This window comes from Centroberyx gerrardi, chromosome 1 (assembly GCF_048128805.1).
Source record: "Centroberyx gerrardi isolate f3 chromosome 1, fCenGer3.hap1.cur.20231027, whole genome shotgun sequence".
Taxonomy (NCBI): Eukaryota; Metazoa; Chordata; class Actinopteri; order Beryciformes; family Berycidae; genus Centroberyx; species Centroberyx gerrardi.
This window is the reverse complement of record NC_135997.1, coordinates 16102336-16128413: the sequence shown is the minus strand read 5'-3', so window position 1 is coordinate 16128413 and position 26078 is coordinate 16102336. Positions and strand designations below refer to the sequence as shown.

The 26078-nt window shown below is 46.4% G+C and overlaps 1 protein-coding gene across 3 annotated transcripts in view; it reads left to right on the top strand.

Moving 5' to 3' along the window:
* The window catches only part of zfhx3b (zinc finger homeobox 3b), a 148315-nt gene that overhangs the window by 46833 nt on the left and 75404 nt on the right, over nucleotides 1-26078 (top strand). For all 3 annotated transcript variants that reach the window (XM_078286079.1, XM_078286041.1, XM_078286063.1), the window contains exons 2-4: nucleotides 2524-5061; nucleotides 5201-5783; nucleotides 9225-9718. In XM_078286079.1, coding sequence (XP_078142205.1) covers nucleotides 2560-5061; nucleotides 5201-5783; nucleotides 9225-9718 — 3579 coding nt within the window. In that variant the 5' untranslated portion in view covers nucleotides 2524-2559. The remainder of the gene's footprint in view (nucleotides 1-2523; nucleotides 5062-5200; nucleotides 5784-9224; nucleotides 9719-26078) is intronic.

Genomic DNA, 26078 nt, shown 5'->3' with positions numbered 1-26078 from the left:
CAGTTGGCCCATCTGCGACTTGCCGACTCCAGACAATCCCATTGCTCATCAGTAACCACTGCAGGTTATTGAATTAGACCATCTTGATTTTAAAGGGCAATCCTGTTTTCTGTAAGCAGTGGACACACCAAGCTGGCTCAGAGCTCCAGCACCGATCAGGAGTCATCCTGCTCTCCTGTCAACTGCTAATTGCTTCAGGTATCTCACAACAGTAATGGGAATAGATGGGTACATACCTACAGTACAGTACACTGTAACCACTCTGTTTGGACTCATCAAGGCAAAGACGAGGGCAGAGAACTTTAGAGGTCATCGTGAGTGAGCAATCTTAAGTACTAGTTGAGTGTATGTGGGCCCAGTGTTCCCAGGCCTGGTCGAGACAGGCAGTGGAATCTGGAGGAGGGGCTGATGGAGTAGATTACAGGAACAAGGTGTGAAATCCTCCGTGTTCAGACAGGACATGTGGAGGCTTTTTACTGTGAGGCCATCTTGTTAGACACATCACATTTTCTGCCCTTTTTCATTAAGTCATGTGTAGTTTATCCAGGTGCCTTTAGTTTATAGAATCACTGTCTTTGTCTGTTTGACATGTGGCATGATTTTTTTTTTCTTGCATTACTCTCCCTGCTCTCAGTCCATTTGTGTGAAATGGCTGTTGAGCTCATAGCCTCTTATTAATGGAGCAGATAATAAATACAGACCAGTAGGGCTAGTATCCCCTCACTCAATATGGCAGCCAGCTCTAAATCATGTCTGGCTGTATAAAGCAATCCTGTTAATAAGCCAGCCAGTCTAATATCTTTCATTTTATATGCAAAGCAAGACAGAGGTCATCAGGGTTAGCTTGTGTGGAGTGTAAACAATAAAATCAGGTGGACCAGGCTGACAGAAAATGCCTGTCACCAGTTATATATGAGAATGCTGTCTATATTCTCTTTGCAGTCAGACAACTCTTATCATATATTACAACTGAAATATTTTTTAATCAAAGTCCTATTATTATTCCTTTATTATTAACTTGATTATAATATGCTCTTACAGAATATTATTATTTTACTGCAGTCCAAATACAAAGGTGCATTCTAAAAATTGGAGCCTATTATTGGTGTAATATAAGTGCATATATGGGCTGGAGAGGTCTGAGCCACAGGGTGTATGTTGTGTGGGAGGGGAGCTTCATCAGACATTCATGAAGAGGCAGACAGACATTATCAATCTCTCCTCTCCGGCCCGAGCCCTCAGTGGTTAATATGTTAGCGTGTGGGGGTAGAGACTCCATTCTGATCACAGCTGAAATTTGCATCCCTAAGTAAATAAGTAAATAAATCAAGTGCAAGCAGTGAATGTGCTAATCAACCGGGACATGGCGGTGAGCTTGGTGCCGGGAAACTTTGCTCATGTAATATTCAGCACTGGCGGGTTAAAGGGCAGCCCAGAGTTATTGGTTTCAGCCCGATTGCCCCCTTTAATCAATGTTGGCTGCATCCCTTTAATAAAATTATTAGCTCAGCAGTATCTCGCACTATCATTTTATCTCTTCTGCGCTCTAAATTGCGGCCTGTGTTGGGCCTCTCAGATGCTCGGGGCATGGCCAGCTCCCGAAAGCTCAGTTCCCATTTATTATTTCAGAGGCGGAGGATGGCTGGAGTGTTTGAAACCAGGCTGAGCGTAGAGGTTATTGGATGCCAGATCTAAACACAGCTGCAGTGAAGTCCCAACCCAGCTTGTGTATTTTGGGCTCATAGAAAATGCTGCCTTTTATTACTCTTTTTAGAGTGTATGCGCATCTATCTAATTAATGCGCATGTATTGTATGCCACCTTGTATACACACAACTAGAAAGGAGTGATGTTATTGGTGATATTGTGATATTGTTAAGATTTGCATGTTTTTTCTTAGCTGCCTCAGAAAAAGCATTGCCGTTTTAATCAGTACCCTTCACTACTTCTTCCAGTTATGTAAATGTACCATGTGCTGATGGGTGGCTTCTCAGTGTCTAATTATCTCACAATGAATCTATTTTATCCATTAAGTTAGCCTGTTTCTCCTCTTTTCTGACTGGAAGTTAATTAAAAACGGATGTAGGATTTGCAGAATGTAAGATTAGGGGTGTTGTTTGGAAGGTGAAGATAAAAGATGGTACCTTCCTGATATGGCAGGAAGATGAATCATGGACGGCTTATTAGTGCTTGTCTCAGGTATTGTGTTTAAGTACCTAATCTAGCATAATGAGCACTGTGTCATTTTTCCAATTATATCTCAGACTTTTGTCTCTCACCCAATGCACCATACATTAGTGAAGGTTTCTATACATAGATGTTCTCTTCATAAAGCTATCTCAGGTCTGATCTCCCCTTCATGGGCACAGCATTAGTGTATGAGAATACAGGCACTTAGGTTTGGAACAATAGCATGGAAAATGCTGAGGCGTGTATTGTGTGTGTTTGTCTGTGCATGTGTTTTCTCATTCAACATCCCCATTACAACTCTAACCTCCTATCTCACCCCTGTGTGTCTCTGCAGGCCTGGATGCGATGAGCGCCTCATGTAGGCATCAGCATGGACAGCTGTGAGTCTCCCGTGGTTTCTGGGACAGACGATGGGCTCGGCTCCTCCACCACCTCCCAGCAGCAGCAGCAGCAGCAACCACCACAGCCCTGGAACGATCACTCTAGCTCACAGGTCCCTTCCACCAACCAGGCCCCTTCCCTGGACCCCCTATCTCTCTCTGCTCCCTACCCTTCTCAACCCCAAAACCCCAGTGCACCTCATGACGGGGTGAGAGAGCCACAGCCCCAGCAGCAGCAGCCAAACCAGACATCACCCCAGGCCCACAGTGACAGCTCTGCCACAGGCCAGCTGCACCCCAGAAGACGGGGTCTTGAGGAGGAGGAGCAAGAAGGAGTGAGCTGTGGAGAGGAGGAAGAATCGGAGGACTTGGATGAAATGGAGATTGACAGCTGTTTCCCAAGTCTTCAACCCTTCCCTGGGGTGCCCATGGCTCCAGGGGGAGGAGGCATGCCCACTCTCCTGCGACAGCAGCCTACACGACAGCGGGGCACAGCTGAGAGTGGGAGTGAGGAAGGAGAGGAGGAAGAGGAAGAGGAGAGTAGTGATGTGGAGAACCTGGCTGGAGAGATAGTTTACCAGCCAGACGGCTCAGCCTACATCGTAGAGAGCCTCAGTCAGTTGATCCAAAGTGGTGGGGGCACGGTACCCGGCCTGCTTCCCACAAACTCTCTCACCAGTGGGGGGAAACCGGGGGAACCTGCTGGGACCTCATCCTCGGTCTACCCTCAGATCATCAACACGTTCCACATAGCCTCGTCCTTCGGGAAGTGGTTTGGCAACTCAGACCAAGGTTTCCCCAATACCTCAACCCTGGCAGGCCTCAGTCCTGTCCTGCACAGTTTCCGTGTCTTCGATGTGCGGCACAAAAGCAACAAGGATTACCTGAACAGCGACGGGTCTGCCAAGAAGTCCTGCGTATCCAAAGATGTTCCCAACAACGTGGATTTCTCCAAATTTGATGGGCTGGCCCTCTATGGCAAGGGTAAGCCCATTCTCATGTGTTTTCTCTGCAAGCTGTCCTTTGGCTATGCGCGCTCCTTTGCCACTCATGCCGTCCACGATCACCGCATGACACTGTGTGAGGACGAGCGGCGGCTGCTGGGGGACAAGCATGCATCTGCCATCATCCAGGGCATTGGGAAGGACAAAGAGCCCCTCATCAGTTTCCTGGAACCAAAAAACAAGAGCTCTCCGCCACCACCCACCCTACTCCCCATTAACTCTGGCCAGAGCTTCTATGGCACGTTTAGTGGTGTCCACCTGGAGGCTGGAAGCGGCAGTGGGGGCAGCGAGGCCCTCCTGAACAAAGACTCTGACTCTGGCATCCAGCAACAGCAGCAGCAACAAACCCCACTAGGCTCAGTCCTCTCTCTCGGAGGGCTGGGCATTCCCAAAGCACCCACTCTTACCTCAACCCCAGGCCCTGCCAAAGACTCCAGCGCCCTGCCCAAACAGGGAGGGAGAACAGAGGGGCCTGCTGGGAAAGAGAGGGCTTGCAAGGGGGAGGATGGGGACACAGAGGGACATGAAAGTAAGGCACACCTGTCGAGCCAGATGGGGGGCTCGGAGGAAGAAGAGGAACTGTTATTAGGGGAGGAGGAAGACGAGGTGGAGGCGGAAGGCACTGCAGTGGCCTGTAGTGGTAACAGTAGCAGCGGCGGGGGTGAAGTGGGGGAACCGGCTGTCTCAAACCAAAGCATTTCCAAATCTCCTTTATTAATGCCTAGTAGCGCTCTCCAGCCTTCTGCCTGCACCTCTGCAGTCAGTTCCACAGTCAACAGCAAAGCCTTGGCTTCCACTTCTTCTTCCTCTGTCAAGGAAGAGGGTTCGGCTGCAGATGGTGGGGGGAGGACCTCAGAGCTCCCTCTGAGCTTTAACTGCCAGGGGCCCACTGTCCCCATGGCAATGGCGGCAGCTGCCGTCAGAGGGAGCGAGGATGACACTGCTGGCACTTCCTCCTCACCTCTGTCCTCCAATGCTGCCGCTGATGAAAGTGCCAATCGAGATAGTGCCACAGCTCCAGAACCAAATGATTGCCCGGCAGAGGGAGAGGAGGAAAATGGAGCCCTTCTGCACCATCACCACATGCACCACCATCTCCATCACCTCCACCCTTCATCCCACGCCCACTCCCACCCCCTCGCAGGGGGCCCCTGTGACTTGACGGGGTTGGGCGAGTGTTCACAGAACCATGGGCCCGGTGGCGGCGGAGGAAGTGGGGTAGAATGCCCAAAATGTGACACCGTTCTGGGTTCCTCACGTTCCTTGGGTGGTCACATGACCATGATGCACTCACGCAACTCATGCAAGACGCTCAAGTGTCCCAAGTGCAACTGGCATTACAAGTACCAGCAGACTTTGGAGGCCCACATGAAAGAGAAGCACCCAGACTCTGGAGGCTCATGTGCGTACTGCAGCAGTGGTCAGAGCCATCCTCGTCTGGCTCGAGGAGAGAGTTATACCTGTGGATATAAGCCCTTCCGTTGTGAGGTATGTAGAAAAGATATGTGCTGATACTTTATGTTTTAAGGGTTGCAACATTTCTTTGCTCAAATATTTAAGCTGATGTGAGATAGTAATTGGTTTAATGTAATGTATGTAACATGCGAACCTTTCCTATGTTTTCCAGGTGTGTAACTACTCGACCACCACAAAGGGCAACCTGAGCATCCACATGCAGTCGGACAAGCACCTGAACAACATGCAGACACTGCAGAATGGAGGCTCCATCGGCTCTGGCCAGGAGCCGGTGTTCGGGCATGCCCCAGGAGGAGTGGTGGCTGTGCCCTCAGTGACCCAGGCCAGCAGCCATCACCCTCCCCACCACCACCATGCTACGCAGTCCTCCACCCATATGGCTGGGCCGTGCGGGGCCCCCTCACCCACCAAGCCAAAAAGCAAGCCCACCTGGCGGTGTGAGGTATGCGACTACGAGACCAATGTGGCACGGAACCTACGTATCCACATGACCAGTGAGAAGCACATGCACAACATGATGCTACTCCAGCAGAATGTGACCCAGATGCAGCATGGCCGACTGGGCCTGGGAGCCATGCCCTCGCCCTCTGAGGCTGAGCTCTACCAATACTACCTGACCCAGAACATGAGCCTTCCCCCAGGCCTCAAGATGGACCCTGCCGGAGCTGAGGCCCAGTTCCTGATGGGGAGCTTCCACCTTGATCCCAACATGGCTGCCCTAGCCCCTGCGCTAGGTGAGTTGACTCAGTAGTAGTGGATCCCGTTTTGGCTCTGCTGCCCTCATAAGTGCCTCAGGTCACCACAGAAAACACACAGTGTAGTTCAGAACAAGTTCACAAGGGTTGAATCACTCTCACTGCTTACAGTCGTTAATTAAACATTAAACACACCATCAGATGATGTAAATCGAAGAATCAGGTTTTGATTGAAAAGAAAAGGTTTGACCTTTGACTCACTATTTGGTGTATTAATTTCACTAGATGTGTTTATTTACTGTTAATGTATGCACTTATGGAACTTGTTCTCAAATCCACATTCAGTAATTTATAGTCAGACTGTTGTAAACAAAACATAAAAATGCTATGTATTTTCATTAAGCTAACAGCACACAAAAGGTTATGCAGGAACGCCTTAGTCTTGCCCTTCCCAGTTCATACATATACTCTCACCTATCTTTTATTTTGGCAGCTCTCTTTCTTTCTCTTTCTCTTTCTCTTGCCCTAAGGTATGCCTGCCCTAGTGAACTTGACATCATTCTCCCTTTTTGCAGGCAGAGTGCCACTGAGACATAGAGAGGGGGAGGTGAAAGAAAGATGATGTTAAGATTGAGAGAAGTTTAGAGGGTGGGCTTACTCCAGAACCCTCTCCTTGTTTCCTCACTGATAAAGTGTGTTGTCCACATGGCAGTATGCCTGGGGCTGCCTCCACTACACTGCATGCTAGTGCACAGGTTTAATCTACATACTTATAGCTGTATGTGCCAGGTAACACTTAACAGGACCTCTCAGTCTATGACACCATATCTGGGTCATTTTGGCTCAGAATTTCCCTTTGTGATACCTAATTTTGCTCACAAAAGCTTTGTGTGAGTTAGAGGGCCAGGGCTCTGTGTTCTCTCCTCCCTGCCTTGTCCCTCAGGCAGCCAGCCTCAGCCTTTTCATGTCATTATTCCCAAACTGCTGCTGAACTCCACCACTGGAGTTCTCCACTTTTTCCAACTTTGTAATTGCAGCTATAAATTTTATCTTGGTCAAAGAAGGGAGGATAGAGGGCCCAGCATGGGTAATTCAGCAGCATAGCGGAGTGTTTGGCGTGCCAGTTACAACCCCACAGTTTGTACAGACTTGTCTCTAACTGTCGCCAGTTCAAAGACATGAACAAGAATTGATTGCTGTGACTAATTCTTTTTTTCCCTCTTCTGCCATCTGGTTCATTTTCCTGTGAGGCAAACTTTAATAAGCATGTTACAGGGAGGCAATGATGAGACATTAGTCTGGGCCCATAAACTACAGTGGTGTCATCCTCAGTCACACTTTAAGGAACGCTCTGACCCATCGTACACACACATTCTGATATGAACTGTACACAGTGATACACAATGCTCAGTAAATCTCTCATCTGCCATCACAAGGAGGCCGTGGACCAAGCAGCTCAAGAGATAGCTCCTCTTAGATGTATCCATCTGCCCTGCTTTGCTCTTTTTTTCTCCTCACTGTGGATTTTTGACTTTTCAGTTCATTGTCAAAGAGAGAGATGACAAATCTTGACCTCACATGATCTCAGCCTCTTGGTAATCCTTGTGCCCAGGACTCAGCTACTGTACTTAGACGGAGAGAAAAGGGAGAGTGCAAGACAGTAAAAGAGAGGGGAGAGGAAAGTGACTTTTAGCTATTTTGTGCTTGACTTTACTGTCTATTGTACTCAGTGGAACAGCATCCAGACATAGCCTTCAGAAAATACAGCAAAGCCAAACAACCACTTATCTTTTAGAAAGTGAATAAGCCCAAAAGACTGAGGTAATATTTATAAACACTCGGAGTTGGACACTTTTTATGTCAAAAGTTTGTAAGATTCCCCAATGATGTCTGTTTATATCAACCTGTAATGTTTTTTGAAAGTGGAAATATTTCCAGACTAGCATCCCTGCCTTTTTCTAAACATGGACACGGGTTGAAATAAATACATTCACAATATTATAGTTTCAATATAAAAGAACCTACGTCAAAAGTTATGTAGCCCTACAAATCACAGACTTAACCTAATGTTCTACAGCCATGAAGGTATTTAGTGAGGAACAGTATCCAGGCCTGTGTTGGATCATTGAGTCGGCAGAGTAAGGGAGCATGAGAGCCACGTAGGAATGAGAGAGGAGATGTAAGGTGTGGAAAAAGATAGGACTGGGGTAGAGAGAGAGTGTGTGTGTGTGTGTGTGTGTGTGAGAGAGAGGGAGAGAGGGGGAGAGAGAGAGAGAGAGAGAGAGAGAGGCAGCCATGACCGGGGAGCTAGGTCTGTGAGTGATTTCAGAGGGCTTCTCAAAGGTCTCCCTCTCCTGGCTATAAAAACTCAGGTAATGGAGAAAAGTCCGAGAGCAGGCTGCATACTGCAGCAATAAATAAAAAGGGGCTGCTGGAATTAATTTAGTGTAAAGCCAGGCGGGGTCAAGCCAGCATGCTCAGTCTGGGCAGTGATAGATTAAAGATCAGCAAGCAAAGGCAAAAACTCCCTGGCCACTCTTACCTCATTTTTTTTTTAGCATTTTGGGTTTTTTTAGCCAGCCTTCCCAGACTGTATAGACATCAGTTCTGTGGTTGGTGTCGTAGGATATGCGCATGCTGTGTTTTTTTTCCCTCCCCATTGCTTAGACTCAGTACCAAGCAGGATTAATCTGTTAGGTGTCTGTATTGATTTAGAGGCAATCTGGAGAGAAAGAGGCAGAAGAATCCAAACAGAGAAGTGGATTTTTTTAATATTATTCAGTGAACAAGGGTGCTGGATTTGATTTACAGTAATGTGTGCTTGGGAACTCTTTAGTTCTCCAGTAATGATAAAATAACTTTCTTTTTCTGCGGAGCTCATGGCCTCTGGAGTTGATTTAGTGTCAGGCCATGAAAGTGCACCAGTCCAAACAGGGCTACGTGTAAGTCCATACTTTGGCAGTGCGAATTTCTGCTCCCTGTGGAAAAGTCCAGGCTTTCTTCTTCCCCAGCTCAAAGCAAGGATAATCGAGATTTAATAAAATTAGGCACATGAATACATACATGCACATTATCCTCCAAGCGGTATCGGACCTTGAGAGCAAATCCACTTTGACTGTAGAGACAAACATGGTTCTTTGTTGAAAGTTGAACCACACACCTTTCACTTTACCCAAGATGTTTTCCAGGCTGGGAAAGGCTCACACTGAGAGCTCTTTTGGAAAACACCATGCTTCAACCCCCTCTTAGAAACTCTAAATAATTCCTTATGTCCAGAGAAGTTCATGTAGCATGAAGTGAAATCAATTGATGGCCAGATAAGTAATCCATGAAAGTTGCACTTTGATTCAGACCTTGTGAATTTTGAATATACCTGACTGAATGTGTGTGTATAACCATCTAAACACTGTCCACCTTTCTGTACCCTTTTCCTCTTTTTGTCCGTCTCTCTGCCTGTGTGTTTCCTGGCCACTCCAGTAGGAGGGGAGATCCCCATGGACGTGCGGCTGGGCGGCGGGCAGTTGGTGTCCGAAGAACTGATGACCCTGGGGGAAAGCCTGTCACAAACCAGCGACCCCTCCCTCAAGCTGTTTCAGTGCGCTGTGTGCAACCGCTTCACCACTGACAACCTGGATGTGCTCGGTATGCATATGGGAGCTGAACGCAGCCTACCCGAGGAGGAGTGGCGTGCTGTGGTGGGCGACTCTCACCAGTGCAAGCTGTGCCGCTACACCACCCAGCTCAAGGCCAACTTCCAGCTGCACTGCAAGACAGACAAGCATGTGCAGAAGTACCAGCTGGTGGCCCACATCAAAGAAGGGGGCAAGGGCAACGAGTGGCGCCTGAAGTGTGTGGCCATTGGCAATCCGGTGCACCTGAAGTGCAATGCCTGCGACTACTACACTAACAGCCTGGAGAAGCTGAGGATGCACACCGTCAATTCCCGCCATGAGGCTAGCCTCAAACTCTACAAGGTTAGTAGCTCATTTATGCCACCTACCACTCAGCCTTGTCTGGACAATGTATCCTAATTTTCATATCCATCACAGAATGTATTCATAATTGGGAGAATAACAGCCATAAAATAGGATGTGAACCGGCAGAGACGTTAATAATAACTGAAAATCCAACTTTTTCATACAACGCACTGGCCAGCCTACTGTATATTATTGCTGTATCTATGTCACCGCGTGGTGCTATAATAAGACTAGGAGAACTAAAATGTTTGTATGTTACAATTGCGAGTGTTTATTATCCTATTGTATTGTGGTCAGGTTTACACAAATGGTAAAAAGTGTCCTTCACCCTTTCTCTGCTAACTTGATACTCCGCAGCAGCACACTGCGAAGGTTCCAGCGCCTTCCCACACCACTAACGTAGCTGCTCTCCCAAGGCATGAATGATAGCTTTGTTGTGTAACCCTTGCCTTCCCAGCAGCCATAGAGAAGCAGGGCCACAGACAAGGGCCACAGACAAGAACATGGCAGGTGAAGCTGGTTTGGAGGCTTAGGGGTGAATCACTTGGAGAGGAATGAAGAAGTGTGAGGAGACAGAGGTTTGGTGCTAATACTCCTCGGAGCGGGAAAGGCTGAATCGTTCTCGACAGCCGTATTGATTTTTGCTGGACTTGGAGCTTCACCTTCTCCTCTAATCATTCCATAATAGCCAATGGATGAACACTCTCCGAACAAATGGCCATAAATCTAACAGGCCTGATTCCACTTAGGTACCTATCCTGTGTGTCTGCGGCTGCGGCCACTCTGTGTTTAACCCAAACTGGCATAGCTGCACGCACACACGCACACACACACACACACACACACACACACACACACACACACACATATATATATATATATATATATATATATATATATGTACACACACACATATACACACACTGACATAAACACACACTCCCTGTAAACCTACACTATGTACACCCACAGATTCTGACACATACCACTGCAATGTGTACTCTTGCCTTCATACTAGTAGATGCTGCCTTTATTTACACTAAAACTCCACTCCATTTTCAAGTGTTTGAGTCTTAGAAAGTAAATAGGCAAAACAAACATACATTATATTGCTTGACATTTTTTGTCTCCGTATCTTTTGCACCGCAGCTGCTTTTGGCAAATGGGGTATTAAAAGGCATGTGAGAAATGTGCCGCATTATGCATGGTGTTTTTAATCACATTAAAAACCGAGGTGAAGTGGTCCATTTCAAACCCCCTCAAAAGCCTGTCTCTTTGAAAGCCCCCCAGTGTTATGAATGGTTCCTCGGAACCATTGATGTTTTTATTGCAGGTTTCCTGTCTGCAAGGCCTTTGTACTCAAAGAACAGTAACAGAGAGAAATCATTTTTCAACACTCCATTAAAGGGGAAGGTGTGATGCTGGGCTCCCAGTTTGACCATTAAAGAGGGCCAGGGGACGCAGGAAGTGTTGAGGGTAGGATTGGGGGGTTGGCATCTCAGTCCAGGGCTTGCAATAGAACAGGGAAGAGGACCAGAGGAACATTTCCAGACAAATAGGCAGACTAACTACTAACAGATTAAAATATGCAACACAATCTGTGAATGTGTTGAGTCTGTCATGTGAAGGCAGAGAAGCAGAGAGCCTGATGGTCCTTGCGTTGCCCCAGACTGTGCACATCCTCCCCTGGATTTAGCCGCTGGACTTACCCTGGCCCACATGCCAATGACACTGTCTCACACTAGACCAAAATAGACAGGCTCTGGCATCGACTCTAACCTCCTCACACCTATGGAGGGAAAGACTTATTTTGTCTCACAGGGAAAAGTTTATATTACATTGTCTGTGTGCCTTCCACTTTGCTGCGAGCCCAAAAGGCAAAAGAGAAACAGACAGATGTTTTTTTTTCCTCTGTCTCTTTTTCCTCTCAACTTTTCAGGAGAGAAGAGACATATGTCATACTGCTGCTCAGGCTGTGGGGGATTAAATATGTACAACACATCCAGGCATGATCATTTTTCATGACTTAAGCCTCTTAAGATGGCTCCATACTTCTTAAAACCAATTGATCTCCCGAGTAAGAGAGAGTGCATCTGTCCAGAAATTACCTGCTCTCTCACCCCCAGAACACTGCTGTCCTCATAAGCTCTCATCAACCCAGACACACACTACTCACAAACAAAGATGTTCACTAGTTGACAGGAATTATTACTGCATTTCATGACCCACAAATGTGATTAGCGGATAACAAGTACATGGTTGTGAGGCCTCTTGGCAGCACTGGCTCCCCACTTGACAATGTCACCGTCTTCGTTGTGCATTGGATTTACAGTCCTGGTAGCGCAACTGACAGGCAGAAACCCACAGTGGCCCACAAGCCTGCAAACCCAGCTTGGTATATTATGCAAGGATGAAAAAAGGAAAATCGCCATTCATTTATTCCTCCCCAAAGAAATCTGATGCAAATAGCACCATTTTTAACCTTTTTGGGGAGAAAATAAATCATCAAGTCAGCATAAACAGGCTTTAAGATGTGGGAGATCCTTGGGACACTTCACCCAAATCAAACTGGTTTGCATTAAACAGGCCCTTTGTGTGCACGGCTCCATATAAATTGGAGCCTGTAATTACTGGAATTAAAAAGGAAGGTTTAAACTGAGGGCTAAGCTGGATGGGATAATTTGAGAGTCTGTGGTATGCGGCCCATATTAGGGCTTTCTAAAAATATCACCCCCACCACCCCATGTATTGGAATGTTCCAAAAGACCACGGAAAGATCCAGCAAGTCGTCCTGACCGCATGGACCACCACACAGTGGGGGGTGATGCTGTCTTCTCCTGAGTGCTGTATGCTAAGTTGAGAGATACCCAGTCTGAGCGCTGTGTTTTTTGCCAACACACCCCTGTGCTCTTCAGCGAACTTTCACCTTCCCTTCTTCTCATGCACTACGGGGTTTGTAGTGGCTCCGATGGTGGCATGATGGTCACCCATGAGCTTCTGTAGTGGTCACCCCTAAGCACAAACAGATGGGCTCTGCTACAATATGCAGATAACCCCAAAAGTTTATCCATGTATGCTTTTAGAATGCTCCACTCTCCCCTGAGACTCTCTCCTCATCTTGAAAAAAAACCCCAGCTTCCACTCTCATTTTACACTTAGCCACATACATATTATGTGAATACGATAGGCCTTATACCACTAGCAGCAGGCCTCAGGGCTTGGCTATGGGCTTGGCTATGTGCTAGTGTGGAGGTGAGATGAGTGGAACTAATCCAGCTCCCATGCTGCTCTGGCCAGACAGGATGGGTGGGGCCTAAGCCGGGCCGAGGCACAGGCCTCTGCTTCCAGTCAAGGGTTGGGGGAAAGGGGAGGAGCATGGGGGGGTTAGCTGGCTACCTTCCTTGTCTCGGGGGCCGGTGCAATCGGCGGTAATTGAGATTGATTGGATGTTATTTTTCCTCTTGCAAATGTAGTCCATTAGCTTGGCACATGCATAATCAGTTTAGAGCGCAGTTAGCCGAATGTAATCATGTTCCTCGGTGTCTGCTAGCACAAAATCCACTCCAGATGCCGCTTGGCCATGGAAAGAAAGGAAGAAAGTGCCGTCACTATCACATGGGGAATCTTTATCCAAGAAAGCCCCGACACCCCTCCCTCTGTCCTGGTCCCGCTCTATTAAACACACACACAACTGTACAAACTCTTTCTCTCTATGTCTATCTCTCTCTCACTCGCGCGCACACACACACACACACATGCACACACACTGTCTGCATCCCTTACCTATGAGAACAGGGCTTTAGATCATATGTTCTCTAGTTGTAACTGCACTAACATAGTGTTAAGTGGAGCCCAGGGCTGACCCATTAACTAGCACAATACATCTGTATCTTGGACAGATTTCCTACTCTTATTTTCCCCTTCAATGCGATCCAACTGAATCAGTGAGCACCGAGGAAAGAAAATGTCTACACTCTACAGAGAGAAAATAATCACAATGAAACATAATAGAGGATAAGAGGCTGTAATGTAAATGAAAGGATTAGTGGTTACATGAAAAGGCATTAAGGTGTTTCACTGATGATCCTACTCAGCAGAAGTACTGGCCTCTCAGACTCAGGAATGTAAGCGGTGATGACCTCTCCCCATTAATGATCATCATAACTATCAGGATTGACTCCAAATCCTCTTGGACTATGGAATTATGGGAACAAATAAATTGTGGTTGTTCCCCCAGCTCTAGAAAAAGATGGTATTTTTACAATCAAATAAAACTGGAGAGTAATTTGGAGTCACGCAGAAGCATTCAATCACTTTTGGGGATCAGTCATGGCCTTTGATCTAACCAGCAATCTACCCCAACCTCAGTCCCATCAGGAGAGAGAGACAGACAGAGACTCACCCACTCACCCACCAGACATTACCAAGAAGAGGAGGGGTAGGAGGAGGATGGAGAGACAGACTGGGGTGGGAGGATGGGGAGGGGGGCGACAGGAGGGGTGGAAGGAGAGATACTCTGCTAATTATCATGGCTGGCCTATGATTGTTCAGTAATAGTGCTCAGTGGGAAAGGTTGCAGCAGTTCCAGGAAGAGCTGAGCTCTGATTTACTGGTACTACCGCTCTAATAAAGCGCTCGCTGCACATCCTGGGAGACAGCCCATTCTCTCCTTTCACATGCACAAGCGTGTGAACGTGCACACACACAGACAGACAGACACACACACACACACACACACACACACACACACACTCACACAGCAATCCCCTCAGCAGAAGTGCTGGTAGACGACAATGTAGGGAATGTATGGTGAATGAATAGTGAATTGTATCACATTCACTGTGCATAGTGCGGTTCATATGATGTGGTGTAGGGCTGTACCAGTGATGTACGCATGGCCAAAGGCATAACATCACACTAAGGAAGTATTTAAATTCTGTATGGGCCCCTGTAACACCTCTTCAGTCAACACAGCCATGATCCAGAACCCCCCATCACCCTCTTTGTGTCTGTAGCATGCCTGCAGGGAGGTGAACTCTGGCTTCCTACCTCAAACAGACCCGTCACTCTGGATGGAGGGTGGAACAGGGAGGGAGGGGCAGACAACAGAAAATCAGTGTGGATTGGAGAAAGGAGCTGTCAGGCAAAGGGGGGGGGGGGCTCTAGGGCTCAGCGTTTGGCAGTGTGCAAGAATTTCACAACTCCTCCAGCTCCCACCTCTTGAGAAGGCCAGGGACAGGGCCAGGCTTTGACCCGTGGCACAGCTGCTGCTGCTGCTGCCACTGCCGCTGCTGCTGCTGCTGCTGCTGCTGCTGCTGCTGCTGCTGCTGCTGCTGCTGATTGGAAGTGCAACTGCCCCTCTGTGAGTGTTGCTGGGGCTTGCACAGTGAGGGTGAAAGAAATGAAGACGGGGGGAGAGAAAGGCGCTCTGACAAGCAAGGCTGGTCTCTTTCCAGCTTTTTTCACCAGCTGTTTACCACAATTGCCAGAGTTAGATTGAGTACAGGGAGAGTAGGGCCCAGTGCATTACGGACCAGACTCTCCGTCCTGGGTCTGTGGTTGAGATAGGGATGCATTGTCTGTGTTCCATCACACAGAACCATAGGGGAAGGGCCAGAGGAGGGAGTGAGATGTTTTGTTACAGGGTCAGCTGGGAGTTGGAGTTCCTTGGTTATTGTGTTAATGATTGTTTGTTTTGACTTGAGTTTTTTCTCTTTTGGGCAACTGGACAAGAGCAGCGCAGCACGCTCCCGCTAGTGTGCAAGGAAGCCGTTGATCCTATTATCTCTTGCCTGATCAGCAGAAAAGGCAGATTGGCGGCCGCGGAAGGAAGGGAAAAGGAGGGGAGGATGTATCAGTGGTGGAGGGGAGGATGTATCGGTGGTGGAGGGGGGGGGGGGGGGGGGGGGGGGTTCACAGTGTAGGGCGGAGAGAAGTTCCACTTGGTTTACTTGGTTCTGTCACTACAGGCAATGACGTACAGTGTAGATATACAGTTCCTACCCCCAACCCGATTCCCCCATTTTATAGACAAGGAATAGTAGACACCCCCATCACAGATCCTAGACCGTGCATCCCTCACTCTTTTATTCTCTTTCTGTTCCTATGTCAGTTATTTTACTTTTTTCATCCTTCCTCCTACTCATTCGTCGTCATTCTTTGTCTCCGCAAAATTAATAAACATGGCAAATACTCATCACCCACAAAACAAACCAGTGCAGATAGCAAGCTAGTGGGTGGTCTCGTATGGGGCTCTGCTTAAGGTTAAATATCTTTAATCCAACCATGCTGGAAAACTAAACATTCTCCTCAGCCAAATCCTCTTTCTGCACCCCCATCCCACTCTCCCTTCACTCTCTTCTCTGCTCTCTCTTTTATTCTTCAGCTTGCTGTCAAATGTTCCTTGTTCCTCACTCAGGGGCAGAATACTGTTAATGTTATTGTTAACACACTAATTCATTTATTCTCTCAAAGGATCTCGCTTTCAGAAAGATAGATAATTGAAGCTGCCATAAAAACAGAGAGCAAGCACATAGGACTTTTCCAGGTTAACATCTTAAATTTTGTAATCATGACAAATGGTACACTAAGAGTTATTGAGAACAATTACATCTTGGAGAAACTTCTTCCTGTACAGATGCCGAGCAGAGGGTCTCTCTATCATCTAATCAGTGTTATACTCTGGCACTGCCAGCCTCTATCTTGTAAAGATGATATTACAGACATATCAGTCATGGTCCTATCTCTTAACCACCCCCATACAACCCCCATTGCATTCCTTTTGCCTTGTCTTCAAAAAGACCAGATAAGGGATCCATTTAATCAGCAGCCTGTATAATTTGCTGTGAACTTAGCATGTATTTGGTAGTCAAGCTGCAGTGAAATGAGTCGCCATATAGGCAGGCTGACTGTGTCTATTATGGCTTGAATTAAGTGTCTCCCAGGTCTTTTTGCCCACTGGTCAATACATTTGGCAACCTATGGCCACGGCACCTGAAAGACTAACAGTGGCGATTGGCAGGTAAACGCTGCTTTGATGGGGCTAGATGGGGGCTCCTGTGGATCTATGTGGCTCCTAAGCTGAAGGGATGGAGAGAGAGGCAGGCAGGCTTACCGGCTCAGTGCCATCAATACATCAGTGGCTTAGCCACCAGATTAATGGCCTCCGAGTGGTCAGGGCCACAAAACTACTCTGCTCTCAGGTCTGTGTTCAGTGGAGCTGTAGATGAAGGCAGGGTAGGGTGAAGAGACGGATGAGGAGAAGGGAGGAGGTCTTAGGTACCAGGATGAGCACACAGAGACCCCTAGTCTGTTTGGGTTTGGCCTACAGAGTAGAGTCATGGGACAGATACATTTTAGGGAGTGATGGATATGTGGCCCTGGCTGTTTGAATTTCATTCCCATTACCTTGTAATGTTCCACTTGTGAATCCAAATGGATGTTTGAGGGGTTCAACAGCACAATATTAATGTAAAGCAATATGTATGTCATTTTATCTGCTATATTTATAATTGAGAAAATTTTATTTCTTAAGCACAACTTATATTGGACAGCTCTCTGTGTAACTGTCCAATCTATTGCCTTGTTGTTTAATGGAAGGTGGATGGGGAGGAGGATTAAACACACGTATGCTTGATTTACAGTACTACAGTCGGTGTGTGCACCCTCCCATCTCTGTCTTGCACTTTCCAGGGTGCACTACAAGTCAGTCATACTATTGTGCCTCTATGATTGCGCCTAGGTGTGCAGAGCATGTACTGCTTTTGTTTTAGATTTTTCTTTGTTTTAACAAATCTGTTTTTCCATTTTATCGTGCATTCTTTAGTATTGGCTTGCAGAATTTCAATGGTTTTTCCCCTGGAATTCATAGTTTGTTTCTAACTTCTAGAGGATGGGTCGTAGAGATGCTGGTGCTAACCTCTCCTCAAATCGGTCCATCTTGAAGGAGTTATATATAGCGCGAGAACAGATGTAAGGTAGTGTTTTCACCGAAAATTCCACCTCACCTCTCTGACAAGCCAATCAATGTATCTGCAGCGTCTGCGCAGCTGCAGACCCTCTCTGTGTCCCTCTGTGGGTTCAGCAGACAGCCTGTGTGGTTCTGCAACACTTTTACAGACGAAGTATAAATGAAGCATATACCAGTTTCCTGAGCACCATTTTCTGGGGAGACTTTTAATTTGAAACAGTGGGCCCTGAAAGGCTTTTTCTATAGTGCTGGGACAGAATAGTCATCTCCCGAACTTCATAGCACTGGATGTCCATCCATGTTTTGCCTAATTGCTGTGTGCTGGAGTCCAGGGTTAGAACTGGGAGCTGTAAATCTATCAATGTTATGCGGACAATGTTTTCTCCAGATGTAGACGAAAAGATTTCATCCTTTTGTAATTAAGCGGTGTGGCCCAGGGTGTCATGTGGTTTTTATTGGGGCCTCTGGAAGAGATCATTTTGCACCTTGTTTTCTCATCATACCCTTTATTCTTGTATAAAAAAATAGGGATAAAATGGAAAGATGAAAATGAAAAAAGTAAAAGAGGGAGAATAAAATCTCTTGTTTGAATTCTTATATGGAAATGACTAGGTAGTGATTCAAGAAGTTGAGTGTGGAGCGGGGGCACAGCGGGGGCAAAAGCATAGTCTTAGAACCAAGACAATTGAATGGTTCCTCAGATGAAGAATATAGGAAATAAAAACTCTGTTTAACCCAAGGAATGTTCCCAAATGTTACCTTTCCCACTGGTGTCTTCTTCTACACCTGTGCTCTACTTTAAACTTACTGCAAGAATAACAGAAAGGAGGAGTGAGAAGGGGAAAGTGAGAGTGAACAGGAGAGAGAAAGAGAGACAGCTTAAAGAGTTGGGGACAAGAATGCTCTTTAGCTTCTCAAGGGCACCGACACTTTATGGCCTTCACATTCCCTCATGACAAACTGATGCCCAGAATAGACAGAGCTGCGTTGAAAAAAAGTTTAACTACCATGCCTATAAGCCCCACCCCCCCACCTATCATCACTCCTCACCCTCACCTCACCCTGCTTCGTTTATGTGGCAAACCTCAGGGTCACACTCTCCGAGGATTTTTTTGATTTTTTTACTAGCCATAGCTGGTGAAAGCAAGGGATAGAAGTGCAGGCTTTTGTTCAGTATAAGCGGTTTCACACATTTGTGTTTTATAAAGTCCTTTTCAATCTCAGGATGATTTACAGAGTTGTGCTGTCCTGTCGGAGGGCCTCTTTCCCTCCCCTGAGATCTCTTCAGAGAGGCAGACAGCAGAGGAAGTCTCCACAGCCACTGAACTCCTAGGCTGACTTCCAGATCACATACTATCCCTCATCGCCTTCCTTGCCAGCCCCACAAACTCTTTTTATAACGTCACCACATTCAATCAACACTAGGCCTAAAATTAAGGACTGCTGAATGATTCAAACTTGGATCCTTCCTTCAGATGGCCTATCTCTGTCACTAGATAGGAATTTTCTTAATTTATGCTTGTTAGGTTGGAATAGTCATGTTGAAATAATTTGAACCATAAGGACCGTCTGTGCAGCTACTGTTTAAATGAGAACTCTGGGAGCCGTTAAAGTTGGAACGTGAAATTGTGAGATCTGGAATGCAAATTATTATTCAAATGATCAATATATTAATTTGCACGCTGAAAGGAAGAGAGAGCGTCTTAATAAGTTCTAGAAAGTGTTTTTTTTTTTTAGTATTTGTTGATGTTGCAGGAGAGAGAGTGTATTAATTTTGCAGTGGCTGGTCCCAGTGGGGCCTAAATCTCACACTCGCACACACAAAGCCTGCTTTTGTTCTCACCAGTATTTGGATGCTCCTCCCTGTGTCTCAGACCTGCTCTTTGCAAATATCATTTCACAGCTGACTTATAGGGAATGTGGAGAGTGCTGTAACAGCATTGGAGATGACTCTCTCTGTACTGCCAGATCATTATTTCCGTTTTTTTCAGGGAGGATCCAGTTACTGGCCTCCTGGCCCCTACTGGTATGGCCTTTGTGTCTTAAGCCCTGGGAAAAGGAACCCTCTCTTTTCAAATATATTAACTTTTTAGTATCAGAAATACACAGCCTTTTTATTCTTCTCTGAAAAATCAGATGGTTTTCCTCTCCCAGTTCTTGCATTCCATATTGCTGCAATGGGCAACCTTTGAACTTATGTGAAAATGAAATGTCAAAATGACTGGAGTTTATAGGATATCAAATAGACTTAAATCTTAAGCAGTTGAAATTGGTCGAATGAGGAGCCAAATAATGGCAAATACCTCAGTACACGAAACAACTCTGAAAAATCGGAGATCTCAGGACCTGCTGTTTGTTCTCTGATTTGCTGGTGTAAAGCGGGTTTTAATACACATCCTCTCTTTCACACCAAATGGAGCTTATCATTCAATTTTCCTCCATTTCCAGCTATTCCTCCTTTTTTCTAGGCTGATTTTTCAGTTTGCCCTGTCGCTGGGGACTGGCTGTGTGAACAGGATGGAACAATTTAGTGATAGGTCCTTTGGTGTATAGAATTATCTTTGATCCCAGGGATTCTTTGACTGGTCATTTTATATCAGGAGGTAGTTTAAGTGATTGAGCAGCCTATGGTGATGTGAATTGTAAAACGAAGCATGGGACTGAAATGTCTGAATAACATAGAAAGAAAAGGATAATATGTGTTGTGAAGTTCATTCTAATAATTGATCATTAAAGGTTTGAGTGGCTTATTGCAGAATACTAACCACGAGTGGTGCCTTTGGTTATGAGAGCAGTCCTTACATCTGGTAGGGAGGTTAGGGCTTTTTAAATGGGAGCTCCAGCATTGGAGTATTCCCAGTATTCAACTTAACTTTTAAATCATTAAACATGATGAAGCCATCTCCACAAAGTCAGGGGTTTATATACGAAAATCAAACACCATCTGCCATCTCTGATCAGAAGCAACAGCCATCAGGCCAGGGTTACCAAGGCAGAACAGGAAAAGCCATTAACTGCCAATCACTGCATCGATCGACAAGCCAGTCCACCACTACCATCCCCACTCTACCCCCACCCACCCCTGCCCACAGACACACACATACAGTACGTAAGCTGTTACTGTACACTGCACATATATACAAGCGCACGCACATACAGGCTTGCATAACAACCCTCTCTTTTCTGCACCCACACTGTGAGATGGGTAATCTCTATGTGGGTAACATTTGCTATAGTTTGCTTCTTCTCCTTCTCTGCTTCAACTCGGTGTTATCTTTCAAATTATCTACAGTCTAGATTCTAGGATCAACATTCTGTTCAATTTAGATAAAGGTTGTCTGACTCTTTATGTTGGCTCAGTAGACTCAATGTGTTACTTGAAGGACAGTCAAGATGCTGTTCAAAAGATATTTCCTTTTGAACATAGCTCTGTAATCTCCTCATTACCAAAATCCTTCCCAATAAAGCCCATTGCCCTGTCAAAGTGAGAGTAGACACTCCACTCTGCTCCATCTCCCTCCACATTTTTGGAGTCAAACATCAGATAAAAAGGGAACTAATAGAGTCAGCGAAGGACAAAAGGGAAAAAAAAGAGGATTGATTTTTTTTTTTCCTCCATTTTCAATGGTGTCGCTAGAACTGAGGGTCATTAGAAGAATATTTACCTACTTCCCAATTTAATAGAGATGCTGTATATCAGAGAGTGATCGGGAGCAGAGGTCAGGGCTGAGGGGAGCAATTAAAGCGTATGGATCCAGAGGCTCTGGGCCTGTCCCATTGCGTGTGCTGTAGGCAGGAACAGATAGGTGAGCTAAAAGGCAGGGAGAGGCAATATGTATTGAACATGTTAATTTATTGAGTTTTGTTACTGATGAACTAGTGATGCACTACTCAGGCACACACATTTGCGTGACTGTGCACACACATACACACACAGAGGCATACACACACATCGACATGCAGTTTTGTACTTGACTGTGTACCTACAACACACTCGCACAGGTTTTTTAACCAGTGAGTTTAACCAGTGACATTTGCTTATCTACACTGTGTGATACATTTTTTTCCCCTTGCAATTTTCTCTTTTCTTTATCTCAGATTTTGCTGTCTCTCCTGTTACTTGGTTTGGTTGGGTCAGCCTTCTCTGAGGCCACACAATAGCCAGAGACAGAGCAGATATGATGGATGTGGCCTGGGGCCTATACACTCGCTCTGCGTCTGCGGTGGCCTCATCCACACATCAGCCACAGGGAGAGGGAGGGAACGCAGGAGGGAGGGAGGGAAGGAGGGCAGAGATACAAACCAGACCAGCCATTTTCCTCGTTCCGCTCATAAATATTTGTGTGGCTGATTTATAAACAGTGGAGCAAGAGAAGAGATCAAAGTGAACTGTAACGGTTATATAAAACCGGGGCTTTTTCACGACACTGCCCTACACACCATGCTCATACCTATTAAAGACAAAGCTATATATCACGAGGCATATTGGCAAGAGTATTGAATGGCCTCTCACGGTTTAAAGCTTGGTCTTGCCCCAGTTGTGCGTCTAGTTCTCATAGCTCTACCCTCCAAGGTTCTCAAACACTAGTTAAAGGCCATCGATATGTGTTATAGCTAAAACTCACCCTGCTCTCAGCCTGTGTAAACTCCTCGGAGGCCAGTGGCTTCTTAGATGGATTTTAAATGGCTGTAGTAATGCCAGGCTGCCGTATAACACAGCAGTGCAGTGAGGAGTCGCTGTGTCCTGCTAGTGGTGGAGAGCAGGCAGCTGCGCATGCTGATTCAGGCAGCCGGCCGGTCAGACACGACACAAAGGCCAAGTCTCCTGTACGGCAGAGAGGAGGGATTAGGGTGTAGGGCCAGGCAGGCAGGCCGGCGCGGAGGTGTATATATGTGTTTTTGTGCGTGTGTGTGTGTGTGTGTGTTGGGGGGTGGAGGGCGGGAGGGGGGGGGGCCAACTCTGGCTGTGTCCAAGTATAGACAGAGACAGACACACACATCCATAGACATAGCACCCTAGGCCCACTACTCAGAGAGTAGGGCAGACATTCCACACCTACCAGCAGTGTTTACCTCCTGCACACCCCCCCCCCCCCCCCCCACACCCTACCTCCCACACACACATACACACACACACACACACACACACCTCCTCACCCACCCCTCACCCCACTACTCATTCCCTGCCTGGGTGCAAGTGTGGGGGAGTAAGAGGCGCTCTCTCTGCTGCCTCTGGCCCTCTCCCTGATTAATAACAGTTCTAGCTGGCAGATGCAAGGAGGGCCATGAAGACGGCTGTTCGCTGACCTCTGTGGGAGGGAGAGCAGCGCGGGTAATGGGAGAGAAAAGAAGGCCTTTTTCAATGGAGATTCCCCCCTTTGTCCATTGGCAGGACGGGGTGTGCGCAGGGCGACGAGGCCTGGGAGAGTTGCCGCTAAACGCCCCGTCTCTCTGTCCGTCTGTCTGCGTGCCTCGCGACATCTGGTCCATCAGCTGTGGGAACGCAGTGGCACTATTTTCTCTCAGCACTTCCCCATAGCACTTACATAACACACCAGCTCAGGTGTACGTGTGCTCCCAGAGATGAGTTTGCGTTTGTTTTTGTCTGCCTAGATTTTTTTTAATTGTCCTCTCTATTATATGTCTATGATGTGAAAAGACCTTTATATATACAGTATGCATTTACAGTCGTCGGCAAACTAGAGCATCCAGATCTATTTGTATAGCCTTCCTCAGTAATGTGAGGGTATGTTTCTGTGCTGAGCAGTGGACATATGAAGCACCTCTAGTACAGTGTATTGTTGTCCTTCTTCTCCCTAAGATTTATTGTATCTGAAGTGTGAGTCTGACCAGGTAGGCAGGCATTCTAGGAGGGGTTGAGAGAGAGTAGACTGCAGATTGTTTCCCCCTGGTGTGTCTGAGTTTCTGTGCAGAGAGTTCAAAGTGCTGCTGGAACATCAGAGGACTGATGCTGAGTGAGGCTGACTAGCAGCAGCCTGTGGTCTGGGAAGGGTTACTGAATTATTACTGATGGTTTCAGGGGTAACTGTCCGACCACAGGACTGGGGAATATTAATCATTTATTTGATTGTCCGCATGTGCTGATTAATCAATTTGAGTAGGATCTGCAGGATTAACTACCCCATTATTCCCTTGTAAGAACAGATAAGAGATAAGACTTTAAAATATCATATTCCATTTATCATTTATTTTTAGGTCCCTGCTGATGAGGGTGAAATAAAAACTGAGGTGAGATTAGGCAGAACAGCAACATAGGGAAGGAGTTGGGGGAGGAGGATAGGGGAAAGGGAGGGATGGGGAGAGAAAAAGAAAAGCTTTTAGATCTAACCAGGAGAGCGAGAACTGCAGATTTAACTATTTCAGAAGATGAGGAAAGAGATACAGCTTTGCATTTCTCTGAAAAATGGCACAGAAAACCAAATTGTACAATGGGGAGTGAGAGAGAGGAAGGAGGGAGGAGAAACAGGAGGAACAGGAAGTTGACGGGAAAGTGATAGCTGTCTCCACCTGGAGTATAGCCTGAGCTGTGTGTGCCTGTTTAAAGGGAAGGCAAGGCAAGGGAAAGGAGGGAGCTGCCGCAGCGGACTCCTATCCTATTCTCTGGTTTAGGTAAGTTCGGCTCTCATAACAAGTACAGCTAGCTAAACTAATCCAACAATGGCACAATTCCTGTGTACCCCACGATCTATCCACTCTAACTCACAATCTATCCAGTCTATAAATTCTCAATCTGCCAACTGTTTAATGTGTTATGTCATGTGGTAATGCCTTTGATTCCAACATACCTCCGTTTGTAAATACAAGAGGCACTCAAAGGGCTGTGGTTTCTTTACAAGCATGGCGCCCCCGGCGCTTTGGTTGGGAATGCACTGAGAGGGAGAAGGAGTGAAAGAGTAAGGGAGGGAGTGAGAGGTGGTTAGAAACTGTATACACTTCCCGTTGCTCTTCTGCCAATCCCACTCTCTGCTGCCTCGTGTTGCGCAGGCAGGCAGGCAGGCAGGCAGGCAGGCAGGCAGGCAGGCAGGCAGGCAGGCAGCGAGTGAGAAATGTGAGAGGGAGGAGTATGTCCTCTCTCCTGGCTGAACACAGCACCTTAATTATACACTTTTCAGCAGGTTTTACCTTTAACACTTTCCTCCCGGGGTTGAGATTAGTGCTCACCATGCTTGATTTACTGCACAATTACTGAACAAGAGCTCTATCTAATCAATAAACAGGAAGGGGAAAAGTGGTAGCCTTTGAAGTATAGTTTGAGTCTTTTTGCACGATTGAGCAGTGTGTATGGTATAGCCAGTGAGGGCAGCTTGGCTGCAATGCCAGTCTGTGCAATACCTATTATATCAGGCCCGCCTCTTTGCCTTACCAGCTCTCCGAGTCTCTACGCTGCCCAAGCACTGAAGTGGAAAATGACATCTTTTTTTTCTAACCAATGCTTAACAGGGAGGTCAGCAACAAATTGTGTAATAAGGACACTCCTCCAAAGCATTAATAAATTAAAATCACAAGTTGTCCTATAAAAAAAGGGGCTTAATGTGATCTTACAACTTATGTGCACAAGTTTCATGAGAAGGCATACAAAGCAGTCCTGTGTGGTAGGTTGCTGTGCCCTGTATTAGATGTCCCCAAACGGGCAGCCAGCACAATGACCTCCATGATGACACTGGCTAATGGCATGAGCAGTTATTTTGGGAGGCTCCAATGACCGGCCATCAGAAGTCTTTCAGAGGCTCTGTAAAGCTTTTTGCAAGTGTGACCAAAGCAATAGGCTTCCTCCAATTAGTCTGGTCTATGTTTGATTTTAGTGATGACGACCATATCTCAGCTGTAATTATGCCGCACTGGGAATGATGAGGGTTTAGGTTATTGATCCTCAATTGATCACTCTGATCAATGAGCACTTTGTTTCTTTTTTATGGAAAGTGGAGTTATTTTTTTTTCTATGGCTAATGAGCACGCCCAACAGAATGACCCTGTAAAGAAATCTGTTACCAGGGCCCATATGTATTAGTGATAGAGTTGGATATGCTTATGGGAAGGAGGGGGGCATTTCATAGAGCACCATTTTTCAACACAAGTGCAGTAAGTCCCTGTGGGCACAGGTTAGAGGCTACCAAGGGCCTTGTGAAGAAAAAATTCTAATTCTCGTCCTGCAGAGGGGCAAATGCATTATGGCTATATGGTTGCTTCTCTGCATTTACATAGTAGGTTTCTCAATCCAGATAGGTAAAATCTTTTGCTCTGTTTCCACTGAATGAATAAAGGTTTTTGGAGGATGTGTATAATGAGTTTCTATTGCATAAAGACCCATAGCACAGATATGCAGCACAGTTATATCTGGGTTACTCTTCATAATGCAAATCTTGTAAA